Source organism: Castor canadensis, chromosome 11 (genome assembly GCF_047511655.1).
Source record: "Castor canadensis chromosome 11, mCasCan1.hap1v2, whole genome shotgun sequence".
NCBI classification, from domain to species: Eukaryota; Metazoa; Chordata; class Mammalia; order Rodentia; family Castoridae; genus Castor; species Castor canadensis.
The window spans coordinates 133,119,583-133,132,795 of NC_133396.1; the positions used below are offsets into that span (position 1 = coordinate 133,119,583).

At 34.5% G+C, this 13,213-nt stretch overlaps 1 protein-coding gene across 4 annotated transcripts in view; it reads right to left on the reverse strand.

Moving 5' to 3' along the window:
- Positions 1-3,535: 3,535 nt before the first annotated feature.
- Positions 3,536-13,213, reverse strand: part of Nek7 (NIMA related kinase 7) — a 134,413-nt gene continuing 124,735 nt past the window's right edge. For all 4 annotated transcript variants that reach the window (XM_074048699.1, XM_020183447.2, XM_020183446.2 and 1 more), the window contains one exon: positions 3,536-6,473. In XM_074048699.1, the coding sequence (XP_073904800.1) occupies positions 6,363-6,473 (111 nt within the window). In that variant the 3' untranslated portion in view covers positions 3,536-6,362. The remainder of the gene's footprint in view (positions 6,474-13,213) is intronic.

Sequence of the window (13,213 nt, forward strand, 5' to 3'; positions counted from 1 at the left end):
AATGATTTTCATTAGCACATTAATTGTAGCTATTAATAAGGTACAATGACTATATCCATCCAAACATACAATTTGCATTGATCATATCCAACCTCATTTCACCCCTCCCCCACAATCCCCCCCATTTCTATCCCCAGTAGTAAATATTCTACTTTCAAGTTCACAGTGACTGAGCTAATTTACATTTCCACCCACAGTGTGTGAAATCCTCTCTGGTTTGTTTTGTTATTTTTTAGTAGCCATTATTAACTTCTGACATGGGATCTCATTGTAGTTTTGATTTGCATTTCCCTGAGTGGTTAATAATATTGAACATGCTTTCATATATTTTTTTTGGCAATTACTGTTTTTTTTTTTTTGAAAAATGTCAACTCAGATCATGTGCAACTTTTAAATTAAGATTACTTGTTTTTGTTTTTACTTTTTATGAGTTCTTGATATTCTGGATACTAACCCATTTTCAGATGTCTACATGGCAAGTGCTGTGTCACATTCTGAATGCTGACACTGCCTTGTCAATTTTCCTTGCTATGAAGAAACTTTTTAGCTTAGTACCATCCAAGTTTTGAAAACTTTTTGCTTTTGTTTCCTGTGGTTTTGGGTTCCTATCCAGAAAATCAATGCCTATCTCAAATGTCTGATGACATGTTTTCCCTATGTTCTGTTCCAGTAGGTTGAAGTCTTATATTTAGGTCACTGATCCATTTTGAGCTGATTTTTGGTATAAGGTGGGAAATAGGAGTCAAGTACATCTTCTGAATGTAGAACCAGTTTTTACAGAATCATTTATTGATGATGCTGTCCATCACACAATGTGTGATGAGTCAGTTGACTTGGATGCATGGATTTATTTCTTAGCTGTCCACTTGTGTCTGCTTTTCTGCCAACACCCTGATGTTTAGCTTGTCCGTCTATGTAGGATGTCTTAAAATCAGATATTGGGATGGGTTCTGCTTTGATCTTTTTGTTCAAGATTGCTTTAGCTATCTGGGCTTTTCTGAGCTTCCAATCTATAGATTGCTATGGGTAGTACGCATATTTTAACAGTATTTGTTTTTCTAATCCATGAATGTGTAGGCCTTCTCACTTTTTTAGTGTCTTATTTATGTCATGAGTGTTTAAAATTTTCATTATAGTCTGTCACTTTCCTAGTGAGCTTTATTTCTAAATATTTTACTTATTTTTCCATTATGAACTGGATCACTGTCGCAGCCACAGTGGCTCCTTTTATCACAGCACTCACCATAATTTGCATTTAAGTATTTCTGATAGATGTGTTTTCCCTGACCTGACTTTTCAATCCATGAAAACCAAAACATGTTGCTGAAGAGTGTGTGTGGGTCTTGCTTATGGGGAGTTTAATAAACAGGGGAGGAACTAGGGATGGATCATTCCCATGGACCTCATTCTTCATCACCACCTGTGCTCCCTCTCTCCATGTGCTAATTCTTATGCCTTCAGATCATCCTCAGTCCACTTTATCTTAAAAAGGTGATCACTGTTATGTCTGGTTATCGTGTAGTTCCCTCCATGGCCATCATCTCTATACTTACATTTTCTCTCTACTTCAGTCTGCTATTGGAGTGGTTGCTTTAAAGATGCTATGTGTTCCACATTAAGCCCAGGGGACCAAATTTCATCCGTATTGTCTTTGATATTTGTTTTATAACCTGAGGGAAATGGGTAACTTCAAAATTATTTTCTGGTTGAGTTTCTTTAGTGATCTGTTTTCGGTTATGCTTCTTCCTTCTTGGTCCTTATCTCTTCTGACTTCTGTTTTTGTATCTATGTACAACCCTTTGGAGCACTCAGCTACACTTTCAGCAATATAATGCTCATTTGCTAATTTGACAAAAATAGCAACTCATGTGACTGTGGCACTGTGTTCAGTGTTGTTCACACTGAACAGGAAGCACTCATCCTGTTAGCATGTAGGATCCAGCAAGAAGACTGGAATAAATAAACGACACAAGGAATCATTTGGCTACACTTGACATAGCAGAAGTACAGGATGTCGTCTAGGTGGCTCTTGAAAAAGCGCATTTTAGTCAGCTTAGAAAGACTACTGGATTTTTTTTTTCTCCTAGCAAAAAGAGAAGAACCATTTAAGCTATATTGGCCATAGGTGAGCAAGAGCTTAGAACATGGAAACCAGGCCAGCGGCACTGGAAAGGAGAGATCAAGGCAAACATGGGTACAGGTGTAGCCAGAGAAGATACACACTCATGCAATAACAGCTACATTTATCAAGCACTCATTGATAACGTAACACTGGAATACATTTTATAAGGACCCCATGCCGTGTAATTCTCGTATAGAGGTAGGGATTTGCATCCCTATTTTACATATAAGAAAGTTAGAATTAGAGAAATTAAATAATTCATCTATGGTATTATACTTCTGGAAAGGGAATGAAATAATAATTTCCTATGTTTTGTCATGCTAATATTGAAAACAATGTACTCAAGCTCCCTGGTTACAAATCCTAACTCTAAATTTTTCTTTTACATTATCTTTTAAGGCTTAAGATGAGATTTAGGTACTCAAATGAACAATGAAATTAATGCATAAGATAACTAGAAAGAAAACTCCCTGAAATAAACCTGTCAAAAATACAATGGTACAAGCTCAACAGAGAAAGACAGTCTGATAAGTCTGTTTTAAATCATCATAAATTTCATCGCAAATGCCCAGGCAAGTAAAAATAGCGTAAGAACTTCATGAAATCTTTTTGATAATTTAAGGATTTCATTGTAGTCTGTCATAATGTCATTTTGATTTTTAAAGTTAATTACGCCAGTTTGTGGTACCTACAGCTGGTGATACATTTAATAAACATCTATGCCTGGTATTGATTCTTCCAATTAACCAGTACACCTTGAAATAAAATTTATAACTAGTTCCAAAAACTATCATGCGCTTCGAGTTTACTATTATTTTACAGTTATGACTACGCACCCACACTCATACACAAGACACAAACCAGTGGTTCTTTACACAGTCACAGATTATAAAAATAGCTGTACCTTACCATGGACTATCTGTCATGGACGCAAGGTACATTCACTCACTCTTCTGCAAGTCTGGCAGGTTTTACCCTCCTAACAACTTTTAGCCTCAAAGTTCCCAGGCATACCAGCAACTCTCACTTATTATTCAACAAGAACATTTAAAATATAAACCAATTGCAACACTGTTAATAACCTACTGCAGTGGCCAAAACTGAATCTGTTGCCTAGATTTTAAATTCTAAAGGTTCAAAGTAGAAAATGAATATTTGTCTTTTAACTTTTAGAAAACTTCTCTTACTCAAAGACAGAACACATGGAATGGAAGGGACTAAGAAGAAGTGAAGATGTGTCTTACAAAATGCATACTAAAAACCTACCTCTTCAGAGTCTGTTAGAGCTAGGGTATCACTCTTTTGAATTCCTAGGCTTCAAAGTTATGGAAATGCGTTAAAATATTTCTGCAGGTTAAGTGTTAAGTAAATCAATGGTAGATTTGGAGGAAAAAAAAATCACAGATACTCAAATTTTACAGTACTCATTTTTAAGTTTTATATATTTATATTAGGATATTGTACAGTTTTCGAAGCTAACAACAGAATCTTTTTGTATGTGTATTTAAAGCATAACAAAATAAAAGTCTATTTCACAAAAGAAGTTCATATTACAGTACTATTGAAATATGAGGCATAGAGTAATTATGCACTTATGGGTTATAAACAATACATTCATTTTAAAGAATAAACATTTAATGTGAATAGCAACATTTTGGTTAAAATAAATATCATGGTAATGTTAACAGCAACACCTGAAGTATATGGATACAAGAAAGGTGTTTTGTGATAGATACTATGCAGAATGGTAGCGCATACATGAAGTGGCTACAATATCTTACTAAATTTACAATCATTGCACATTGTTGAGCACTTTTATTTATATAGGGATACCCTTCATTCACCATTTTTTAACCTTAGCATACAAAACAAAGTCACTACACAATTTCCCTTGGGTATCTGGTACCAATATCTAAATAAAATTTAAATCAGATGCACATTTCATTTTACTGCTTCTCAAATCAATTTAAATGTTTAATCTAATACAAAACTTACTTATAAGTAGAAATATACAAAGAACATTTTATAGGTGATTATAAAGATTAGAACTCCTAAACATCCCCACAATTCTTTGAAATCATCTCATTCAAAATTAATTTTGTTTTTACACTGGTTTCCTTTAGAAAAAATGTGAACACTTGGATTAAAAAAAAGATACAATATCTGACTGGTAGAAAATAACAATGTATTTTCTGACCATTATATCATTTCCAGCTATTTATTTTTAGCACATAGATTCACTGAAAAGGAAAGCTTACATCTTTACTTAAAAGTCACTATGAGGATTAAGCTAATGAATTTTAGATCCACGTATTTTTAAAGACTGGAAGAAAAATGAGAGTGTCCGTTCCAACCAGAGGACATTTCCTTTCATTACATTACAACGGACATGACACTAATGGTCAACAGAAACAAGTACTCATATTGTGATATAAATCTTTGATGCTCAGTGTGAGTTTTCTGAGTCCCAGGATCCAGGACGAGCTGCATCCTACCTTCATAAGAAAGACCAACCAGGATTCCTTTGCCTAGTCCTTGATAAAACTGCCTGCTAGGTATCATACAGAACCACTTAAAATCTGAAAAGTAGAAGGTTTTAAAACTTTTTGCCCTTTATATATTTTTAAAGTTTATAAATTCAAGTGAGTGTAAGTACAAAACTATGTGGAAAAACAAAACCAGCAGTTACAATATTGGCTGACACAGGTGTTCCCTGAAGCTGAGGTTTTCAGGCTGGCAGGATAACCCGTCCGCAGGTCTTCAGTGGCACACAGTGACCTTTAACAGTGACTGCCACTTGGCTTTTGGCTTTACAATTCTGTGAGGAACTGGTTGCTGCAATATGAAGGCATTCAAGGAAAAAATCTCCACAACAGCATTTACTAACTCTGCTCCTTTCCTTAACTAAAATAAGCATTACCCTCTGTCATCTTCATGCACAAATACAGTACTTTGCTCAAAAGCATCTCAACAAAATGTTATTCTTATAACAATTCTGGCAGTAGCAATGGCCAGTTTTCATGTCTTTGAACATATTCTAAAATTATAACTTTGTCAAATGCATCACAACTATCGACATTCACAGGTACGTTATAACACACATACTTTCTTCCTCTCTGACAAGACAAAACACATACACACAGGGTTGCCCAAATTTTAAAAAGTTAAAAAAATATTTTCAATCCAAGAAAAGTGATGGTACACCAAATATTTTTTAAAAGGGAATTATGTTCTCAGAACACCTGAAACATAAATGAATTAAATGCACACATAATATAAATAAGAAAGTAACTTGAAGAATATAAAAAAAATTCTGAAGGGAACCAATCAGAGCTTCAATATAATCTATGAATAAAAACATATGCTTACATTATAGTGTACAATTATGACTTAAATGTATTTGGATTTATAAAGAAATTAAAATATAGTACTGCAAGATTATTCAAAGAATATTTTTCAAATGTACAAACAGTAATAAAAACACACAAAAAAGCCTTGGGCAACGTGCAACTTTAAAAATTACTATCACGCCAGCGAAACAATCCTTAACCACTTTTTAAAATGAATTCAGTTATACCATTTAAATACAAAGAGAATATCAAAGATATTAAAACACAAGACTCTTCAGTGTCTGACTCACATTTTGTCCCCAAAACTTTTCACATTTAATAGTTGATTTTGAAGGTATAAACTAAGAATTCTAAATGTTTCTCAAAGTTTCTGTATATTTAGCATACGAATTATACTTGAAAGCTACAATACTAAAACATATACTTCAAACTTAAAAAACAAATCACAAATGTTCACAATTGTGTTCATCTCTATCCTTAAGTAACTAAAAAGCAAGCAAGTCAGTCGTTCAAATCCTTTTCCTCAGGCTTCACATCCATCCTGATGTGAGGTGCACCAAGGTGCACCTTTAGTATTTTGGCACTGACATTCTATTTGAACACAATTCATTAGCAGAAACTGAGAATAATTCAAAAAATCTGCAGCCATTAAAAACGATCCTAGTTCACTTGCTTTCCTAACATGCAATTCTATTATCCTGAAGTCATTTTGGGTTTGCAAGAAGATTTAAAATGGTACAAAATGAAGCTTATATGAAAACTGGTTAAGGATTCAAAGCCCATTAGCTCTGAAATAAGAATCTTGACACCCAGACAAAAATGGGGAGGTATGACTTGCACAAAAATACTTTAAATTATCTTGGTTATGTTCTTCATGATCTTGGCTGTGTTTAGCTGCTTGCAGTGCACGCATGCATCCTCTTTGCTACATCATAAACATACGTGATGTCTGGTCGCTTCTCAGGATCCGGGTTGATGCACATGTTAACTAACTGCCGTAGCTGCAAAGAAAGAAAAGTAACATGATATACGTAAACCAACTTGCTCAGTAACTTTTTCCAAAAGAAATTCTGACTAGTGACATACTTATAAGGAAAGTATATTTTCTGACTAAATATTCCTTTTACTAGGGATATACATACAAGTCTAATTATCAGTAATTTTATAATCAGTCAAGTGTGCTAGGAATATTATTCATTGGGAGATATTAATGTCAAGTGAGAAATATTTCCCACAATCAGAGGCTTTAAATTGGACTGTTACTTTTAAAGTACAAAGACAGCAATCACCAAAGGCAAAAGGTATTTAATTATAAAGCTCCAAGTTAAATGTAGATGTATACATAAGTATTTCATGTAGAACTTACTATATTAGCCTCAATTATTAAGTTCAAATTTTCATAAAAGGCAATTACGGTAGATGACTATCATATACCTTTATCATGAACCATTTGATGTATATATAAAGTTTCATATTCATTTTATATAAGAAAATATTCCTCTAAGCTAAAAATAGTAAACTGTCAGCAAGGTAAATTATAAACTTTATTCCAATGCTTTACTGCCCCAGTTAATAGAGGAGAGAGCTGAGGTTTACTTGTATCATTGACAAAAAAGTGCATCTCAATAAATTAAGAAACTATTTTCTCTTATGAACCAGATCCACTGATTAAAAGATGGGATTTTATTATCAATCCTAATCGCCATCGGGTTAGGAAACTGTGTCATTTCATAACATTGCATGCATCTTTCACATACAGGTTCTTTGGTTTTGAAAACTTGCATTAACTTTTCCCAGCAAATACATTAGCACTTAGTAAATTATCAAATTACCATAATTTCTTCATAGTGCTCAACTTTTACCACAAAACAATTTTTCCTACAAAAAATAGGTGATAAAAATTTGTGGGCTGAATTTGTTAATAACAAATTGGCTATCAGGAAGAAATGCTGTTGCGAAGGAAGCCCTGAGGAAAGGAGTCTGACAGCCACAGGGTCAGACTGTGAAGAGTCTGGAGGACTTCGGTGAGGAGACAGGAGGGTGAAGATGGTCCAAGCTGGCTGATGGCCCTATGCAGTCCTATGCCTTTAGGTAAGTCACTATCTACAAGTTTATTTCTGCATTTATTAAATAGTGAGGTTGGCGCAGAGGATTAGCAAGAGTTCTTCTAGCTCTAATTCATTAATTTAGGTAATCCTACCAGAATAAAAATAATGACTCAATTTTAGCCACATTGGGAAATTCAATTATGTTGGATCGGTAATGTTTTGCCCACTGAGAGGGCTTGAAGATTTTAATTTATATTCCTTGCAAAAGAGCAGAGAACAGCATTGAAAACTCTTAAAGAACCTTCAGGAACATAACAACACACAGGCATTTTATTGTGCTGATCTAATAAATCAGGAGGTTGGCATTTTATCTGTTAAAATTAAAAGAAATGCATCCAGTTATGTACAATTCAGAAAATAGTAGGAAGGCACTTATACAATGATACCACATTTTAAAGGATAATGTGTTCTAACAGGTCACCAAGCTGTTTGATATTTTGTTTAGAGAGAAAAATAATAAAGGAAGCAGAAAGGATAGCAGGGAAAGATAAATGTGATTTACAAATTCATTATATTTAACCAAAATATAAGGAGACAATAGCGATTGTTTTACTTCCTAACACTGCCATATCCTTCACCCTAGTTTGGAAACCTCACTTCTGCACAATGTTTTAGAATAAAGGGGATTTTCCAACCTACCAACAATAATGACTAACCCTAAGCTCTCCTCGCATGAAGAAAAACTACCCAAGATTGGAGAGAAAGAATACAATGCAAGTGTAGCTGGAGAAAACAGTGATTCTCTAAGTCTCCAAGTAACAGACAAGAACTACTAACAACAAAAGGAGAAACAGAGAAGTGGTTGGGAGAAAGAGTGAGCAGTGCTTCTCAACTATGCCATAAGAGCAGGTGAAAGGATCAGGAACCTTGAGTAGACAGGCCAGAGCAATGGTTTTGCTTTTACTTTACCATTTTTTCCACCAAAAATGAAGTTTCTTTTGTTATAAAGATTTTTTCTAGAGGAATTATTGGAAGATTTATCACTGTAGACAATTAAATATGTAAAATATGGAATATACATACCTCACATATTTATGAATCTATTGATGTAACTTTTCTTAAACTATTGTTATATAATTAACAATATTTGAAAAGAAAGAAAATCCTACAAAACTAAATATGCTGGGCAGTGACTCTCACTCACTGGCCACACCAGTATTTCTGGAATCTGTGCTTGCGGCATTGATATAGTCATAAGGCAGGTAAAGATTCTATTCCCAAAGGAAGGTTTACTGGCTAGGATGAAGAGTGACAGAATGACTCATTTTCTTTCTTTATTGCCTTACTCTTTCATCCTTCCTTTCTATCCTTCTCTTCCTCTCATCCGTTCAGTCATTCATTCATTCATTTATTGATTCAATAAGTTCTTACGGAGTATTATGCATCAGACACTTTGTTAGGTGGTAAGAATAAATCTTACAGTCTACAGTCTAGTGAGGGAAGACAAGAGCTAGAACAAAGACATAAATATGACAGTGAGATAATAATATAAATTATTCTATATATACTGCAAAGGGCTAAGTACCTCAAGAGATATTTGAGAGACAGAAGTAAAAGATTATGGGTAGCTGTTCAGGAGGGAATCATTACTTTCCTCTTTTTCTACAACCGCACTTATTGAGAACAACCAACTGATGCTCTTCTCTGTTCCAGACTTTATAACCACCATCTTGGATTCTTTGGTATCTACTCAGGTCCACTTGATACAAAGCATCTTGATTGTCTGGTCTTAATCTTCACCTTCCTTCCTTTTTAGTTTCTGCATCCTTGTTCCTTAAAAATGTCCTGTGTCACATTAGAAATGTAAGCAAAAGCTTCTGTCTTCTAAGGTCTGCCACTCCCTTCAAGCTTGGGCATAATGCTTTGCTGATTGATGCATCCCAGTCCTTTCAATCCAGTCAATCCTCAACTTTTGGAGTAATGTCATTCATTTCTAGGCCGTCAACTTCTCTGACATATCTTTTCTAGTGTCCCCTGTAGGTTTGTGTTCATCTGACAATCTCTCTGATGTGTCTTCCTTTCTCATTCTATCTTCCTTATCCTAAACAGCTTCATTTACCCCCATGGATTAGGTAACCACTTAGGTGCTGAGGAACACAAACACAGTTCTTCAGCTCAGACCTGTGGGCAGGCTCCATTAACATATCTTCCACTGCTTTCTGAGTATAATCCACCCATTAATACTCATAGTAAACACGTTCAAAACTGTGATATTGTTTTACCCCTAGCCAGTTCTTCCTATCTCAGATAGCATCTCTAATTTCTTAAGCCAGAAATCAGAAATTCAACAAGACACCTCATCAAATTTCCTCACCACTGGCCTAACAACCACTAACCACATCCTATTTTTTTCAGACTACTTAAGGCTCCTTTTGCCACACAGTCACCACTGCTATGCTCCTGTAATAGTAATCCAACTGACAGTTTTGCCTCCATTTTCTTCCAACCTCTTCAGCACTGCCTAAATTCAAAAGGCTTACTAATTTTCAACTAGAAACATTTCAATCTCTGGAAAGTTTAAGACCCATAGTATTGAAAAATATGGGCCTCTGAAATCTGGCTCCTACTTAACCTTTCTAACCTCATTTCTAGCCCCAAACTTCTCCTCCCTTTCCACAGCCCCACCTTATATTCTAACTATAATAAAATACTTGCAGTTCTGTGCCTACCAAACTCTTTTATGTTCTACATCTTTATGTTCCTCTGCTTAAAGTGCCTCCCTAAACACTCCTGACTCTGGCCTCCCCTGTTCAGCTCACTGTGTGTCGCTTCTCTAAAGCTTTTCTTTATACCTTATTTGCCATACAGAATTTACTCTATTTGACCTCTACTGTGCTCATTAGCTTGTTGAATGAAAGAAAGAAGTGGTAGAAAGGAGTCTAAGAGGTAAACTGGCCTGAGAAAGTTAAGTATGAGGTATATAACAGCAATGGAAAATACTTCTGAATGATTAGGGAATGATGAGGATTAAATAATAAGCCGGGGCGGGGGGAAGAAACAGACTTAAGGAGTTTAGAATGTATTCATGTAGGCAACAGGAAATAAGTACTTAATAGAGGAGGGAGAAATCAGAATAGTTCTGCTTCAGCATATACTTTCCTAGTATAGTCAAAGATAGAACAAAAAGAGACCACCACCACCAGAACACTCAACTGAATTCCTCTGAAGTTTCAGGCAAGCAGAGTAAAACAAAAGGAGTGACCTTGAGAAGGAAAGGGGCCACTGTGAGTTTTGAAGACAATCACATTTGAGATATTGATAGAAATATGAATTCCTGAATCTGGGTTTAATTCTGTATCCAAAAAGTAGACAAGTGGGTTCTATTTATCAAATAATTATTTGGGACTCCACCATATCTAGATTATGAAGATAATGGAGATAGATCAAGTAAAAAGGTGTTAACCTATACCGAACATAATTGTGTTATACAGTTCTCTTAAATATTCATGTTAATTTGGTATTGTTTAAAGGACAGATATTCTTCATTACAAAAATATTATATATTTATATAGAATCTAATATGTTATTAAAGCCTCTGTATCCATTTATTAATTATTTCTAAAGTATTGTAATTCTCCACAATTTCATTTTACAAATGAAGAAACTAAGAATCAGTTGAAAAACTGACAGTCGAACCTGAATTGGAATCTAAGGCATTTGGCCACTTAATAGTGTGGGTCTTTCCCCACCTGCCACTGTGGAGAGCTTGCTTTCTTTTACTTGGTCTTTCACTTTGAAGTCCTCATGAGGCCTAATACAGCTCTGCATACATAACGACTATGAGTAACACTGCTAACTGGTAGAATTTCAAATCATCACCACTATAGAGAAATGTCACTTGGGATGAGGGAACATCTGAGCTCCAATGAGGGGAGATGAGTTCCTAGGTACTAACTGTAACAATCAGTTGTTAGATGGTCAGCAGACAACGGAGAAAGAAACTTCTCGGGTAGTTTATTCCACTGACAAAGTGGTCTGACCTCCCTCTGGGGAACACAGTGGTGAGATGTCTCAAATTTCATTAAAGGTGTCAACCAAATTTACTGTTTGTTTTCTCTTAGTGGATCTTAAAATAGAATCCAAATCCTTGTCAGAGAGTATGTAGTGTGAGATAACTTTCCATTTATTTCTTTATTATAGAAATTAATTCCATGACCAGTAGATATTACAATATTAATAAAAATAAGAGCAAATAAAAAAGCATCTCATGGTTTATGTTATTTTATAAGATTTGTCTATTTCATGTTTTCTTTCCTACTTGTTTACAAAATAAGAATACTTTGTTTAAAAAATGATTCTGGAGAACATGCTAAAAATAAGGCAGAAGTAAAGGTCTGGATATGTAAGAACTTTTACAAAAATAGGGAAAAAAACTGCTTAATTCAGATGCATCTGAGATATTTAAAAAGCAACAAAGAAACAAATGAGCAAAAACTTACAAAGCAAAAATAGAATGGATTCTCTGTAACACTTCTAAAGGATTATGCAGTTAATGAATGTTTTCAGAAAAGCAGACAAAATACTAATATATTTTGATCTATATCGCTCCAAAGAACTATCAAAGCATAAGGGTCAAAATCAGAAATATTAAAGAGAATGTTAAGAGTCACTGTTGTCAGGGTGATAACCCAATTACAGACCAAGTTCAATCACGTACAGGTAATAAAAATAGGGCTCTTTGTGCATTATAGCTTTAGGTCACTAGCACAATTCTCAATAGAATAATAAAGACTAGTGCTATTGGTACTGTTTCTTTTTGACCCCATCTTAATCCCTCTGAGACCAATTATGCTATACAACCTCCGAGATATACCCAATTTCCATCTACCCAAGGACACAGTTTAGCACCCCAAAGTGGGTCTAATGCATTAAAGTACGCTATATTTTGGAGTGTCAGATATTTACACAGAATGATTAGGCATATCCAACTTGTACACTAAAGTGTCACTAGTGATTGGCTTGGAGGTAGAGGGGAAAAGAAAAAGTAATCTTACACAGATACAAGGTAATGTAATGTCTATATTTCTCAACTGAAAATCATTCAGTGTCTTTTAAAACTGAAAGTCTTAGAGAGAAAGTTGCGTATTTTGTAGGATCCCACAGGATATATGAAATATAGGACAAGATTTCAGATTCATGTCTTCAAGGAGCAAGTCTCCATTGTCACTTCAGAAGCACAGGTGAACAAAGGGCTTGCTTAATGTATTATTTTAAACAAAAATGGAACATTCAAAGCTTAAAGATCTAATCTTACATGGCAACTTGTAGCACAATAGCCAATTGATATCATATGTGATCAGAATATCAAACTTACTAAAATAACTTTTAGAAAAAAATCAACTGTTAATAGTGTTTTAGATACATTAGGTGATAATTTTAATAAATAACAGCACATCTATGTAATAACACATAGTTCTACATTTTAAAATAAAATATCTCACTTGGTATTTGACTACATAATTGCAGATACAGCAGAAACATCTGAATAGATTTACTTTCAAGCAGTATTTGTGCCTTAATTGCCCTTCATTTAAATAAACAATATACTAGGAAGAATTTTATAGCATCAGCTTAAGTAACATTGGATAATTGTCAGTAATAACTTCAAGGTATCATAGTTCTATTAAAATTTG